Genomic DNA, 17,236 nt, shown 5'->3' with positions numbered 1-17,236 from the left:
TAGCATTGGGTCCTCACCCTTTTGTGAAGGCACCGGAGCAGACGCAAGCGCGGGGCCCTTGATATCGATGGGAAGGGTCCCGAACATGTCTCCACCGAGAACGGAACAATCTACTTGGCCACTCGTAATTTGCACAATCTGTGCTTGCAGTGCTGGAGCTGCACCGGTAGACTGGGATGCCGCCTGGGAGAAAGGGTTGAACAATGTAGGGTAGAGTGGCGGTCTTTGCACAAACAAGTTATCATACTTATTATTAGTCTCGGGCAGCTGCTGGTAGCAGCCACTCGCCGGGGGTCGTTGAGGAGGGAGTGAGCAGCCCCCAGAGGGAGTAATCCCAGGAGGAAGTGAGCAGCCACCAGGGGGAGCCCGCCGAGGAGAGTCAGTCACGGGACACTCGTATATCAAATTTCTCTCAAATCTCAACAAACAAAAACAACACAAACGACGTCTACATATACCCCAACAAATGAAGCAACTCTTGCCCACACCCGCCCTCTTCCCCACACCCGCCCGCTTTATCCCGCCAGAGCAAGTTTGTGCACACAAACCCGTTCAACTCATGGCAGAATACGCTTAGCGCCAGACGGGGCAATGCCACCGAGGTGCGGAGGTCCCAGTTCGTGAAGGACAAAATCCTCTTACCTTGCGATAGCGGGGGCCCCCGGACCGGAGCGGCAAGCCTCACCTGAAAGCGGCCGAACCCTGCTCAACTGGACAAACCCACGTCGGGGTCACCATTTGTTGCGTGTTGTGCGGGATGTCCGTTGTTGAGCCAGGAAAGCAAAGGTGTGGAGTTTGGAGTTGGTTCTTTATTGGCAAGATCTTGGGTTGTTTAATGGCAGTCAATACACAAGGCACGGCAGCAGATGAAACAACAACTTCTGTCTCCAGGTCGGCTTGTTTTATACTGTCCGGAAAGGCGGGAACTTGTCACATGACCATTTCACACCTGGGGCGGGAACTTGTCACATGACCAGTTCGTTCGAGTGTGGGGGGCGTCACCCCCCCTGTGTGTGCGTGCGTGTGTTTGCCTATGTGTGTGTGTTCGTACAGTTATGTGTGTTGTATTCGTGTTCTGAATGAGCAGTTATGTTTGCATGAAATGATAAAAAAATTGTACATATATAAGCATCATATTGTACAGAGATTGTCCACCCTAATAGAACATGTCCACATTGCCGTTGCTCCCTCTTCACCCCCCGTCTGGGCGCCTGCACATTGGGGTTCACCCCGGTGAGCGAGAGGAGAGCCTCCCTCCGCCTTCGGGTGGGGGGACGGGTCCTGACTGTTGTTTGTGTCTATGCACCGAACGGCAGCTAGGAGTACCCACCCTTCTTAGAGTCCCTGGAGGAAGTGCTGGAGAGCGCTCCTCCTGGGGACTCCATCATTCTACTGGGTGACTTCAATGTTCACGTGGGCAATGACAGTGAGACCTGGAAGGACGTGATTGGGAGGAACGGCCCCCCGATCTGAACCCGAGCGGTGCTCGACACGGATTTTCTATAAACACCATGTTCAAGCATAAGGGTGTCCATGTGTGCACTTGGCATGAGGACACCCTAGGCCGCAGTTCATTGATCGACTTTGTAATCGTGTCATCGGATTTGCGGCCGCATGTTCTGGTCCACCATCCGGTGTCTCAGGAGAGGGAAGCAGTGCACGGTCAACACTGTTTACAGTGGAGATGGCGTGCTGCTGACCTTGACTCGGGATGTCGTGAGTAGGTGGGGGGAATACTTCGAAGACCTCCTCAATTCCACTGACACGCCTTCCATTGTGAAAGCAGGGCCTGAAGACTCTGAGGCGGACTCTCCAATCTCGGAGGTCAAAGTCACTGAGGTAGTTAAAAAAACTCCTCGGTGGCAGGGCCCCGGGGGGGTCGATGAGATCCGCCCGGAGTTCTTAAACGCTCTGGATGTTGTGGGGCTGTCATGGCTGACACGCCTCTACAGCATTGCGTGGACATCGGGGACGGTGCCTCTGGATTGGCAGACTGGGGTGGTGGTTCCCCTCTTTAAGAAGGGGGACCGGAGGATATGTTCCAATTACAGGGGAATTACACTCCTGTTAAGGTTTATTTATGGGTGCTGGAGAGGAGGATCCGTCGGGAGGTCGAGCCTCGGATTCAGGTGGAGCAGTGTGCCTTTCGTCCTGGCCGTGGAACAGTGGACCAGCTCTACACCCTCGGCAGGATCCTCGAGGGTGCATGGGAGTTCGCCCAACCAGTCCACATGTGTTTTGTGGACTTGGAGAAGGCGTTCAACCGTGTCCCTTGGGAGGTTCTCCGGAGGGTGCTTCGGGAGTACTGGGTGCCGAGCCAACTGATAAGGGCGGTTCGCTCCCTGTATCACCGATGCCAGAGTTTGGTCCGCATTTCCGGCAGTAAGTCGGATTCGTTCCCAGTGAGGGTTAGACTCCGCCAAGGCTGCCCTTTGTCACCGATTCTGTTCATAATTTTATGGACAGAATTTCTAGGTGCAACCGAGACGTTGAAGGGGTCCGGTTTGGGGATCTCAGCATCGCGTCACTGCTTTTTGGAGATGAGGTGGTGCTGTTGGCTTCTTCAGGCCGTGATCTCCAGCTCTCACTGGAGCGGTTCGCAGCCGAGTGTGAAGCGGTCGGGATGAGGGTCAGCACCTCCAAATCCGAGTCCATGGTCCTCGGTCGGAAAAGGGTGGAATGCCCTCTCCGGATCGGGGATGAGATCCTGCCCCAAGTGGAGGAGTTCAAGTATCTTGGGGTCTTGTTCACGAGTGAGGGCAGGATGGAGTGCAAGATCGACAGGCGGATCTGTGCAGCGTTGGCAGTAATGCGGACTCTGTACCGGTCCGTCGTGGTGAAGAGAGAACTGAGCCAAATGGCAAAGCTCTCGATTTACCGGTCGATCTACGCCCCTATCCTCACCTATGGTCACGCGCTATGGGTCGTGACCGAAAGAACGAGATCCAGGATTTAAGCGGCCGAAATGAGTTTCCTCCGCAGGGTGTCCGGGCTCTCACTTAGAGATAGGGTGAGAAGCTCGGTCATCCGGGAGAGACGGAGTAGAGCCGCTGCTCCTCCACGTTAAGAGGAGCCAGATAAGGTGGCTCGGGCATCTCATCAGGATGCCTCCTGGACGCCTCCCTGGAGAGGTGTTCCGGGCATGTCCCACCGGTAGGAGACCCCGGGGACGACCCAGGACGCGCTGGAGAGACTATGTCTCTCGGCTGGCCTGGGAACGCCTTGGGATCCCCCGGGTTGAGCTGGATGAAGTGGCTGGGGAGAGGGAAGTATGGGAGTCTCTCCTAAAGCTGCTGCCCCCGCGACCTGACCCCGGATAAGCGTAAGAAGAAGATGGATGGATGGATGGATGGATGGATGGATGGATGGATGGATGGATGGATGGATGGATGGATGGATGGAAGCTGCTCTTGTGCAGGATGAGCTGGATGAAGTTGTGAACACATGGAACTCACACAAAATAAGGCCAAGGTCAAACGGTGATACAGCTTCAGGCCGGCCAGTCGTCATGTATTCATTCCCTGCCATGCACAGTGCCGAGGATCAACTGAAACCCACTGGAATGCAAGATATCACTGCATGTATGGAAGAGTGCACTCCAAAATGCCAGTTTCCTTGCGATGAAACTGTATTTGAACTGTGTTGTCTGCTAATGGAGGAAAATGAATAGCACGCTCCATCAGATCCATTGCATACAAGTGACTTGTATCTTATGTTGAGAGAGGAATTACTGAAGATTGTTTGACAAGCGTATTGATGTAATAAACATATAAACTCAGAAAATATTTTTTCAGATTTTTTTTAATCAATAGTCTGTATACTTAGTTACTTTAGTCTTACAATGCCTTCTTAACCTTTAATTATTCCTCAATGACCCAAATTTTCCAGAATAATTCATTGCAAAATTTTTTTTTTTTTAACTATGCTTACCTGATCTATGGTTATCCTTTTCCATTTGTGACTAACAAAAACATAGATGTTACATTTTGCTTGAAATGTCCTGAAATTGACTGCTTCACTGTATATTAAAAAATGTTTCTTTCCATAGAAGGCATCTGTACAACATTATAATACTTTATTTTTATATACCAACATTCAGGTGCAGTCAGGAAATACATAGTGGATGAAGAGTGAGTTTATTGAATGCAATAAAATATTACTACCGTTTATTACAGAAGAACAATGTAGCTGCTGAAAACAACCATCCAATGGTTATGCATAACATCTTGGGTCATTTTAATAAAGCCCTAAAATTTTTATATAACTGGAACATAATTCCAAATGCAAGCTATTTCTATAAAATTCTAAAAACAGTGAAGGAACGAATACAAAGTTTGTTTCTATTTAACCAATAAGAACAGTGAACAAAATATGTTGTGTTGATGCAACTTACAACGGATAATTAACGGAGTTATGGTTATTGACAGAATTAAACAATATCCATGACCCAGATATTGGTTTCAAGAACGGCATTGAATTCTGATCGGAAGTCTGGGAAATTTTCATAGCTGTCAGCAATGTACAAAACCTTTCCACACGTGTGCCCCATTGGCCTTCTACTAAACTCTGTCATTTGTTGAAACTCCACATGGATGGTGTCGGTGACAATAAGATCAGATCCAGTGCAAAACCATAGGAATTTCTGAAGCTTGAGTTCATCCTACTCATAGGAATTTCTGAAGCTTGAGTTCATCCTACTCTCTAATGAACCTTTTCAGATGGCAGATCTTTTGGAAGTAGGTTGCAAGTCAGAGCACAACTTGTGAAGTGCGTCAGGACTTATGAAGTCATGGTAAAAAGTAACCTCCCTCCAGCAGTCAATAACAAGCATGGGCTTTTTGACAAGCTCTTTGTGCGCTATTTCCTGCAGTATTGTGGGAAAAGTTTCAGGTGTGATTCTCTTTCTACACCCATAGCTGTCAAGAACTTCCACAAGATCATCTTGGTCCACTTCTGAAAAGTCCTTCATTGCGTCCATCAAAACGTCACGCTCCTGGCTGCTCACTAACTGTAGAAAGTGGGCCCTTGGATCACTGTAGACACAGTTGAAAAGCACTTGCTCGAGGAAAGGAAACACAAGTTTGTTTGGGAAATAGCAACAATCTTGGTAACCTTTTATAAGTATTCTCCCAACTGCTTTCCACTTTGCTGCAGAAAAATCATGACGGATAAATGGCACTTTAATTGATGTACCAAGGGTGCATCGGTCATAGAATTCCTGCCAGAAACAGGTGAGAACATCTCTCAGTACTCCAGACCCAACACCTGCTTCTTATCTATCATCTGGGAGCATGCGTTTCACACTGAGTGGTTTGTTCAATATTTCTTCTTTCCAGAATGCTCTTATCATATCATTCAATGTGTCAGTGGAGTGGACAGTTATAGTCAACACATCCTGTGGGTCAGGTGGATTGAGGGGCATAGCAGGACCATCGTAGATCATTGTGACTTCCGTATCTTCCTCTGTGTCATATGTGAGACCCAAGGTAATTTTTGAATCAACAGAAATGTTGAATGGCTGGTAGAATTCATTTGAATAAACAGAGACCTCATCACTTTCTGCGGCATTGTATTCACTGCCATTGAGTGACGTAACTTCCTCGTGTGTGTGGACATCATCTTGGTTGTCTTTTGGTCTTGTTGCAATGGAAAAACGCAACAATGTTAGCTTTGCAGCCTCGTACATATAGCCGATGGAATGGCAGGTGTCATCAGTGAGGCAGTTTTGTTTGAAATCCCAAACCTAAAACTCAAAGTCCAATTGTGATCCTTTGGGAGAAATTCCATCTGCGAAAAATGTTTTTTTTCTTTCCTTGAGAATGTCTTTCAACCCAGCTTCTGTGGACATTTGAAGTTTTCTGGTACCCCCTCCCTGCTTCTCCCTTACCTGTTTGGTCATCTTTCCATCACTGTGTATCCATCCGATCGCAATATTTCTTGTTGTTTTCTGCTTCTTTGTCTCTTGTGGTTGTGTCTTTGAGGTGGTGTCCTCTTTGTCACTATCTTTCCTGAGTTTCATTTTTTCACATAGTTTTTCTAAAAGTCCGTTTTTTTCTTTTGGATATAGGCTGTTTCGTCTTGCAAAAATTAGAGTGCAATGCGGTCTCCATAGCGAGGGATGTAATTGGCAAGAGTGGCATCGTCCATCAGTGCGATGACATCACTGTCAATCTGCACGATGATACAAAATATATATATATATATATATATATATATATATATATATATATATATATATATATATATATATATATATATATATATATATATATCCGTCACACAGAATGACTTAATTTGAAAGAATGAAGCACAAATATAATACTTATTGTAAACCAAATCCACACTCGACAAACATGTTGCAACTGTTTAATCTTTAAGAATTTAAGATTGACTACTAAATGAACAAAAATACGCATAATGCTTCTTTACGTGTAAATGCGGCGCATCCCGTCAAGAGCTATCAATTAGCAACGGAGCTACATGCTACACGGAGCCAGTTATATACGCAACAGTCACCAACATGAACACAATGCTTTATTTACTCACCCCCTGCTCATCCAAGAGTGAAATGATGTCCTCCGGCAATCCTCTGGCACGCAAAAAGTCACTCGTTGACGACATAATGTCCTCTGGTCAAAACCACACCACACTGACTTTCCCTCCGCCACCCCATGCCATAAAGTCAGAATTCTGACATTATTCTCAGAATTCTGACTTTAAAGTCGGAATTCTGACTTTAAAGTCAGAATTCCCAATTTCTGACTTTAAACTCAGAATTCTGACTTTATGCTCAGAATTCTGACTTTAAAGTCGGAATTCTGACTTTAAAGTCGGAATTCTGAGAAAAAAAGTCAGAATTCTGTCACCCCTCGTTTTTTCTTCTTCACTGGCCCTAATCCTCTTCTTTTTTGTCCAGGTTGAGCGGGAGATAGCCATTCTGAAACTCATAGAACATCCACATGTATTAAAGCTTCATGATGTCTACGAAAACAAGAAATACCTGTAAGTACAATTAACATCTTTTTAACAAAGTAAGCAAACGTTTACAAGGATCGATTCTGTTGTGATACAATTCCGATTGCCGTGTTTGTGCTGCAGCTGTACCTTATGTGTTTGTGAGTGTAGGGAGGGGGTTTTCAGATATCTGCTTGTTTGGTTTGAGTTAGTACACGTCCAAATGTATTTGCAAACACGTTTAAATGTATTTGCAAATTTGTAGGGGATGGTGCTGAGCCATTTTTAATGGCACAATAATTGGAGTGAGAGAGGGGGGAGGGAGAGAGAAATAGACTCAGAGCATCTTAACAGCAGTTGATTCATAGTTCATGAGCAGTCCAAGTATGAGAGAGTGAGATTTGGTATGGTATGGTATTCCGATTTTAAGAGGCAAGCTCCATGTCTTCACATTTTAACATTAGGGATGAAAATAATGGTTTCCACTCATTTCCTACTCACAAGACGTTTGGTTAAAAACACATTAAGGAGAAGAACCAGGGGCTATGAACGGATATTTTGTATTACAATTAATACATATTCTAGACATAAACTGCATTAGCCAACACTGCAGTATGCTATTAAGCTGACATCAGCCATGACAAAGAGGTCAATGTAAAAAATATTAATATCAGCAATGTTATTGCCGATTGTTATATTTGCAGTATTTTCCACCACAGAGTACTGGGTTTTGAGATCTACACAATAATATGTTTCAAAATTTCAAAACAATTTTGTCATAGTCATGATTGAATTAATTCATACTGATTTCAGTACATTGCAAACAACAGATTGGAAATCAGGGCCAATTACATAAATGTAAGTTGATGTGTAATAGTTTCATTTGTTTGACACACTCAATTTTATTGTATTCACACCTGTACAAATAAACAATTAGGTCACAGCAGGCCTGTCAGTTGAACAATGTTTAAAGTGTATAATCTCCCCTCTTTTCAGGTACCTGGTGCTAGAGCATGTGTCTGGTGGAGAGCTTTTTGACTACTTAGTCAAGAAAGGCCGGTTGACGCCTAAAGAAGCAAGAAAATTCTTCCGACAGATCATATCAGCCCTCGACTTCTGCCACAGCCATTCTATATGGTGTGTTGCATTGAACATCTAACCCATAATCTTCACCAACTATTTTGAGACATAGCTGAGAGGTGTAGTCACTACTTACACTATAAGAGTCCAATTCTAGATGAAGATAGTGGGCGAAAAAGCTCTGAATCCAGACTTTAAATACCAGAGAAACTCATGGAGAAGGGAGCCGATGTCGGTAATGCTCCTGCCCCAATGCCGAATCCGCTAATGTGACAAAGGATCCCGCATCTACCATGACAAGAGAACTCAAATCCAAGTTGAGCAAGGTTGGCTGAGGCCACTTTGCCTTATATATATATATGGGGTTAATATCAAAACCAAAGGGTATATGGCCATTAATTTTAATTATTTATTTTGTGACTTTTGATAAATAATCCATTGGTGACGATTCCAGCTACTGGATTAAAGGTAAGAAACTATATTAAAATGTTACCAACATAATGATCTGGCAAATTAATCTTCATAGAATTAAAGCTGCCAGCTACTACTTACATGACGTTACCAAAAACCTACAGTCTGGGCTTGTCCTAGTTCACATGGTCATATGGAGACAAAGTTAGGGAGAAACTCCAGGTATGGTACACTAATGACCCTGGGCATGCATTTATGCAACCCCTAACCTTAGCTATCAAATGGTGCTGAGATATCCAAATGAGGAGACGGTAGCTAATAGCTAGATAATGTTTTTGTCTCAGCATATATGGCAGATGGAGAACCATTCTTTGGGAGCTGGTCTCTTATAGAGGAAAGACTCCAGCTGTAATCAATCGTGATGCAAATGAAAATCACACTCTATGGCATAGGTGTCAAACTCAAGGCCCGAGGGTCAGAAACGGCCGCCACATCATTTTACGTGGCCCGCAAAGACTAAAAGTGCAACGACTTCATGTGTAAATACTGAAATTACAAATTGTCTTCACTATTAGTACCATTCATCTTTGTAAAATATTTAAAGTTTTTACATGTCTCTGATTTCAAAACTATTTCTTCATCAGTTTTTTGTGTAGCCTATACTGTATATAGTAATATAAGGCATTGACAGTCATAATGGCCCTCAAAAAGAAACTATGACTACGATGTGGCCCACGACAAAAATGAGTTTGACACCCTTGCTCTATGAGGTTCTTTTTTCGATGTCAATGATAAGGGTGAAGAACTTGAGGAGTATTGTGCTAGCACTAACCTGAATCTGGTAGTCCAAGTCCTTACAGTACATTGCAATCTCCAGAAGCAATAAAACACATTAGACAGGGCTACATATTCACATTTTCATTCATTTTTCATATAAAGTTGTCACATTCAGCATACAATATTGGGTCAGGTCAGGAAATGTTACTCATACATGCTCGTGTCACAAGCTAATCTTTAACTCCTTCATTAATTAAACAAACCCAATTGTTTTATTTTTTTGTGTTTGAGTTGTAACCCTTTTTTTTTTTTGTCGTTTGTGCCCTCTCACCTAGCCATCGAGACTTGAAGCCTGAGAATTTGTTATTAGATGAGAAGAACAACATTAGAATAGCAGACTTTGGCATGGCCTCTCTGCAGGTTGGGGAGAGTCTACTAGAAACCAGCTGTGGGTGAGTGGCTAACTACATAAGTTTTAGGTTTTTTTTCCCACTATTTTTACATCTAGTTTTTCCCCAGTGAAATGTACAGGTTATAGGTCCTCAGAGTGGTGGAAAAAAAGTTTTTAATGTTTTAACTTTATCTCTTTTTTTTGTATCACAAAAACCTGTCCTTCAAACTGTAGCTTGGTTTACTTATTGGTACCAAATATCTGCTCACTGTAAAGTGGTTCAAAAGGAAAAGCATAATAAAATTGCTCACATTTAAATGGCTTACCTTTAAATGAAGTCAAATGAGTGCCGATCATAGCATTTTGTAACAAGTAAACTTGCTTCCCACTGGTTGCAGTTGACAAGGCAATTACCGTAATTTTCGGACGATAAGTCGCTCCGGAGTATAAATTGCACCAGCCATACAATGCACAATAAAATGAAAAAAAAAAAAAAAAGAGTCACACCGGAGTATAAATCGCACATAAGGGGCAAAATCATTTGTCAAAATCCAACACCAAGAAAAGATAAGAACCAGCAAGAAAAGGCGAAACGATACGGTATGCTAACGTGACATATACACAAATGAGGAGCTGAGTACGGGCCTGACGTAACATTCAGAGTTATTCAAATCAGTATTACAGAAATACCACGTTTATCAAACCAAATATGTTACTCCAATTCATTATATCCATCAATCGTCCTTTATGTAAACAATGCCGCGTATGCGTCGCATATGCGCCGCTGACGTCAGACTCGTTGTAAGTTGCATTTCAAATTATTCCACAGACCCTCATAACGATATATAAAGTATATTTCAAATAACAACAATATTATAAAACCATCTGTGTCACTCCTAATCATTAAATCCATCGATCAAATTCCTCGTCCTTTATGTCAACAACGCCGCGCACGCCACACAGATCTAGTATATAACTATATTGTAGCGTTAACAAAGTACCAAAAAAGACGTGTGTTTGGTAAACGACTCTTTATTTAACAAAACAAGAGTTCAACGAGGCAACAACTACTGAACTTCCAGACACAGAGGTGGAAGAGAGCTCCATAGAATAGGACCGGGCGTGCGTAAAAGCCATGTCCGAGCCCCAGCCACCGTCCCCGTTATTTAACAAAACAAGAATTCAATGAGCCAACAACTACTGAACTGTAATGATAAAAACATATACAAGTTGCTACACGAAATAAAATATATCAAATAACTATAACATAAATACGTTTTTCAAACCTTGTGTCACTCCAAATCATTAAATCCTTCAAACGTGGGGCCCTTCGTCATCTTCGTCATCCCGTGATAGAATACTTTGTCCTTTATGTAAACAACCGCCGCGCGGTGCTGGTGACGTCACTTGCAGTTTAAATGACAGTAATCCCTTGCTACATCGCGGTTCGTTTATCGCGGTTTCACTACATCGCAGATTTTTGAAATTTGAAAATTTGTGAAAAAAATCACATATAAGTAGCTCCTGAGTATAAGTCGCCCCCCCACCCAAACTATGAAAAAAAACGCAACTTATAATCCGAAAATTACAGTAATCGCTATAATATTATATAATATAATAATATAATATATAGTAATCATCATCATCATCATCAATCACGATAAAAATCAATACTGTTTATGCCATAGCAGTATGAACAGTGTAAGCACTCAACCAAGCACTCCTTGAATGGACGTCAACGGCGCCCCGGCCAGTGGTCGTGTCTACCGTCCATCCGCCCCAGCGCGGCTCACCTGCAGCTCGGCACGCTCCACCTCCCAGTGGGCCCGCTCCATCTCGAAGCGGGCCCACTCGTGCTGGATGTAGTGCAGGATGCTGGGGATGGTGTACTGCTGCTGCTGCTGCTGCTGAGGTCGCGGCAAGTCGTCGGTCTGCGGCGGCCCCAGCGCCGTCCCGCCGCCGACGCCTGGGTGAGCTCCTCCGTACCCCCCCGGCTGGACCTGCTGCTGCGGCTGAATTCTGGTTGTGGCTCCTTCGGGGTGCTCGTCCATGTCGGGCTTGTTAGGAAAGTGTCCGGAAGAGAAGGAAAACTCAATACTTTTTTAACCAGCTCAGTGGCCTAGTAGTAGAGTGTCCGCCCTGAGACTGGAAGGTTGTGGGTTCAAACCCCGGCCGGGTCATACCAAAGACTATAAAAATGGAACCCATTGCCTCCCTGCTTGGCACTCAGCATTAAGGGTTGGAATTGGGGGGTTAGATCACCAAAAATGATTCCCGAGCGCGGCGCCGCTGCTGCTCACTGCTCCCCTCTCCCCCAGGGGAAGGATCAAAATCACATGGGGATGGGTTAAATGCAGAGGACAGAGCCCTTTGAGACTGCTTGTGATTTAGGGCTATATAAACTTGACTTGATTGATTGATTGATTGAACCACAAGCAAGAGAGCTGCACTGAATCCCACTTCTGATTAAGACACATAATTTTAAATAACATTTTAATATAACCTTTACTTGAAAAATGTACTCAAAAGGAATACTTGGTAATAGGACTTGGTGAGAATTCATACTGAAGAAACTACACTAAACCCCAACAAATTACAGTCATGATATACTTGAGTTTTCTGAATATGCCTCATTCACATTGGATAGGACTTGGTGATAATTCCAATTGAAGAAACTACACTAAACCCCAACAAATTACAGTCATGATATACTTGAGTTTTCTGAATATGCATCATTCACATTGTAATACAGAGAATAACGGTAGTATAATATTGACTGAAATATCAATTTGCTGTAATGTAATACTGTGCCTCAATAAATGAAAATAATAATGTTTTTGTTTGCTTTGTTTTTGTTTGCTCATTAAATTCCCTTCAAAGTTTGAACATACCGTATTTTTCGGACTAAAGTCGCTCGGAGTATAAGTCGCACCAGCCATAAAATGCATAATAAAGTGAAAAAAAAACATATACAAGTCACACCGGAGTATAAATCACACTTTTAGGGCAAATTAATTTGTCAAAATCCAACACCAAGAACAGACATGAACCAGCAACAACAGGCTAAATGATACGGTATGCTAATGTGACATATACACAAACAAGGAGCTGAGAACGGGCCTGACGTAACATTCAGAGTTATTCAAATAATTATTTCATAAATAACACGTTTATCAAACCATCTGTGTCACTCCAATTCATTAAATACATCGATTGTCCTTTATGTAAACAATGCGCCGTGTATGCGCCAGGTATGCGCCGTGTAGCGCCGCGTATGCGCCGCATATGCGCCGCGAGTTATAGTCCGAAAATTACGGTAATTGCACATTTGTAATACAGAGGTTAACAACAAACCGAACTGTAATATTGAGATGTTCATTTTTGATATAAAATATCTACCCTGGAAAGATCACTATTAGAAGAAGTAAAGAAAGGATATTTTGAGCTCAAACATGTATTTTGAGATCACAAGAACCATTTTTGCAAACCTTGTCCGCCTAACCACAGAAAAAGAAAGAGCTGTCACGTGCGCTCGTGCGCCAGAGTTTGTGCAGCATACGTACTTAATGCTGAATGAAGGTTAACTTAAACCTAACTTTGTTCAAATTAATGACTGGTCACATTAGCGTAATTCTTGCAATATCATGCGTGCTAACACGGTGTAACACCTTTAGATTGGAAAAGTGTTTGTTCAAGTAAAGGTTTTTTAGGTCTGCTGTTACCACCTCCAACCCTCTCAGCGTTGCACTTCACGGCCAAGTAAAACATGTCTTATGACATTGATCTAAAAAGATTAGGTCACATCTACAGTACAATTATACAGTAGTACATAAAAAAATCTGATTGGCTAAAACATCAGTTTATTAGAAACATAGTTCATGCAGCTATGATACCTGGCATCCACATAATTTTATAATTGGGGATTTCATAACATATTAAATATAAACAGAAGCACAGACAACAACAAACCAACAAAAATAAACTTGACCTCATAGGATATCATCTTTTGTTATTCTGAACAGTGAACAGTGTGAAATAGATTGAAACATAATCGAATGCTTTGGGATAAAAAAAATCAAATTTTGACCTTATTTGAATCTAATTCTCTCTATGAAGGTCCAAATTGAAAAACAGGCTAATTTTCCATTTTGGTTTCATAGTTTTTATGCGACTCCAGAGGAACCTTACGACATTTGACTGGTTCATATGGAATGACGTAGTTGAGTTGCTGGCAAATCCACTAGTGAGACAAAAACATTCCATTTTGTGCCCCTGGGTTTGTTTTGGCTCATTATCTTTCTGCGAAGTAAAGTCGCTACCAATTCATTATGGATGTATTTTCATTCACTTCATGAACAAAACATTATTGTAGACTTAGTTAATTTTCCTGCTGCCATCATGTGTTGCATACATGAAGATTACCGTAATTTTCGGACTATAAGTCGCTCCTGAGTTTAAGTCACACCAGCCATAAAATGTACAATAAAGTGAAAAAATACATATATAAGTCGCACCGGAGTATAAATCGCACTTTTGGGGCAAATTTATTTGTCAAAATCCAACACCAAAAACAGACATGAACCAGCAACAACAGGCTCAACGATACGGTACGCTAACGTGACATATACACAAACGAGGAGCTGAAAACGGGCCTGATGTAACATTCAAAGTTATTCAGCTCCCGTCGAGAAGAACCGGGATTGCGTAAAAGCCATCATAGTTTTTCAAACCTTCTATGTCACTCCAAATCATTAAATCCTTCAAACTCTTCGTCCTCCGTGTCTCTTACAAACAAAGCCGCTAATGATGCCGGTAGTACGTGGGGCCCTTCGTCATCTTCGTCATCCCGTGATCTAATCCTTTGCCCTTTATGTAAACAACCGCCGCGCGGTTCGTTTGTCGCGGTTTCACTACATCGCGGATTTTTGAATTTTGAATTTTTTTTTAAAAAATCACATGTATGTCGCTCCTGAATATAAGTCGCCCCCCCACCCAAACTATGACAAAAACCGCGACTTATAGTCCGAAAATTACGGTAATAAGATTCTGCCAGAAGAAGCCATGTAAGGCAAACGCATGACATTGTGGGTTTAAGAGATGAGCTTGTATAATTGTTATCATGAGCACATTGTCACGGATCGGATGGAGCAGGGCGACCAAGTACAGCTTGGACCGGGGTTTATTGGACAAACTCAAAAGGCAAACTGACACAACTTAACAAAACAATAACTGGACAGACCGGGACGTGGGACAAGAAGACTACAGACGGTACGACATCAAGACATGAGGATAACAATGATCCAACGGGGACTGAGGGTCAGACAGAACTTAAATACAAAACAGGTAACAACAGGCAGGTGAGAATAATCAAACTAATCATGGGCACACAGGAGGGGAGGGGAGGGGCGAGCAGACTGTCAGAACTAATGACAACCTACACATAATGGACTGACCGGGGGCGAGTCGTGACACACATACTTCCTTTCATGAAACGTGAGCTTTTCCATCACTTTTGTTTGGGTTCATTTTGGTCTGAACTCTAGAAAATCCAATCCATATAACTTTCCCACAGATTTTTTAGGCTTGTTTCAGTCTAGACTTTTTTCCAATTTTATGATTTGTCTTAGTGTTTTTGTTGATGATCAATAAGGGTTATTAAACACTACTCAGTGTTGCTCCAAGCAGGAAGACTGGGAACATGTGATAGCAGTTGCCTGAATTATTCAATTGAACTACTTCACGTTCATTTTCATTAGCATAAATAAGTGATGGAATGAGCAGTTAAACAAATAAGTGTTTGTTTTGCACATAAATTTGATAAGATACTTTAAGGGAGTCACGCTAGCTGCTTTATTTATTCTACAATGAATCAACACAGACCGATAAGTCATTGAGCAAATGTCACAATAATGGCTCCATTAAGCCATGTTTGAAAAACCTATTCAGAAAAATTACTGACTGGGTCTCTCTCTCTCTCTCTCTCTCGCTCTCGCTCTCGCTCTCGCTCTCTCTATCTCTATCTTTATCTCTCTCTATCTCATATAACTTCAACTGTTTTCTATCTTCAGTATTAAAATTAGGGAGCCCCTGTCCGTATTTTAAGCCTGGTGTTAGTGTCATCTGTACTCATATTTTTACTTTGATGCAAATCAAGATGTAAATATTTTTTGTTACTACTCCAACAGTCAACCATATTAACGTCTTCGTTTGTTCATGATTAATTAATTTACTGTTTTAACAGTATTTAGGTTCATGAAAAACATTTATTCGTTAACTCTTTTACTCTATTGTGTTTTCACAGTCTTTAGGGTCATGAAAAACCAGCAAAAGTTGACAAAGTGACATTTTTCTTTCATGTGTGTTTGTGTTTTCGGAATAGATATTTTACCATTTTTCCATGCTTTTCGAGAACAGCTGAGCTCTGAACAATGTAGCATCCGTGTATTTGGCCTTCATACAGTGTTACAGGCTCACTTTTTTTAACCCAATACAGTAATTGTGCCAGCAAAAAAATATGGTGGCCACCCAGCCTTCCATTCTTTTTCTCATCTACTTACAGCATAAAGAAAAATGATGTCTTGCCATGCAGTTCAAATTAGCAATAATAATATATTTAATACTAATATTTTACATTCATTAAGCAATATTGCATTATTTTTGTTCATATAACAAAGTTCAGGTTTCCAATTTTATGCTATACCAGTGTGGGAAAATGGCCAAATATTCAATACGTTTTTCTGTGGTGAGCTAAAAGGTTGGCTTTTCAGTCATTCCTTCTTCAGTGTGTTGGCTGCTGGCTGTATTCTCTTTGAGTGAGTATGGTGTGTGATTTAGTGAACCACTTTAAGTTGTCCGCAGCATCAACCCCTGTGTGCCTCTTTTACAGATCGCCGCACTACGCCTGCCCAGAGGTTATCAGGGTAAGAGCTCTCTCCTTTGGCCCCTCTCTGTTTGCTGGCTTTTATGAATAGTGGTGGCAAACTTCTGCAGCAGCTGTTACGTCATTGTTGTATCCTCTCAGCTTTCACTTTACTCTATTAATTTTTTTCTGGCCTCAGACTATTTTGCCTTACTGGGAAAAATACACTTTATGTCACTGCTGCTTTTTATATTATTTATTATATGGTCTTACAATTTTTGGCTCTCCTAGTTTGCATGTTTTATACCAGGAGTCTTATCTGAAACTGAGTGACCCATTTGCTTCTTCCATCCATCCATCCATTCATTTTCCGTACCACTTGTCCCCACGGGGATCGCGGGCATGCCGGCGCCTATCTCAGCAGTCATTGGGCAGTAGGCGGGGGACACCCTGAACCGGTTGTCAGCCAATCGCAGGGCACACAGAGACGAACAACCATCCACACTCGCACTCACACTTAGGGGCAATTTGGAGTGCTCAATCTGGTTTTTGGGAGGAAACCGGAGTGCCATTGAGCCACCCCATTTGCTTCAGATTTCTGAAAAAGATAAATACTCAAATAAACTTTAATTATCGAATATGTTATAATTAGGGTTAGGTTTGAAATCAGATTCAGACGTTATTTAGCCCACACTTCATTTATAGCTTCCCAGTTTATATTTCTTGTCCCAGTTGAGTGAGTGAATGAATTAATAGGATATGAA

The 17,236-nt window shown here is 42.3% G+C and overlaps 1 protein-coding gene and 1 pseudogene across 4 annotated transcripts in view; one reads left to right on the top strand and one right to left on the bottom strand.

Annotated features, from left to right (window-relative positions):
- Nucleotides 1-17,236, top strand: part of LOC147058854 (serine/threonine-protein kinase BRSK2-like) — a 146,918-nt gene that overhangs the window by 71,446 nt on the left and 58,236 nt on the right. For all 4 annotated transcript variants that reach the window (XM_085908565.1, XM_085908563.1, XM_085908566.1 and 1 more), the window contains exons 3-6: nt 6,917-7,002; nt 7,951-8,091; nt 9,558-9,674; nt 16,500-16,533. In XM_085908565.1, the coding sequence (XP_085764691.1) occupies nt 6,917-7,002; nt 7,951-8,091; nt 9,558-9,674; nt 16,500-16,533 (378 nt within the window). The remainder of the gene's footprint in view (nt 1-6,916; nt 7,003-7,950; nt 8,092-9,557; nt 9,675-16,499; nt 16,534-17,236) is intronic.
- On the bottom strand, nt 4,293-5,486 carry LOC147058855 (uncharacterized; annotated as a pseudogene).

This window comes from Syngnathus leptorhynchus, chromosome 3 (assembly GCF_054491065.1).
Source record: "Syngnathus leptorhynchus isolate UIUO chromosome 3, UIUO_Slep, whole genome shotgun sequence".
Taxonomy (NCBI): Eukaryota; Metazoa; Chordata; class Actinopteri; order Syngnathiformes; family Syngnathidae; genus Syngnathus; species Syngnathus leptorhynchus.
Note: the sequence above shows the minus strand (reverse complement) of the source record. Positions and strands in the feature narration are given on the sequence as shown.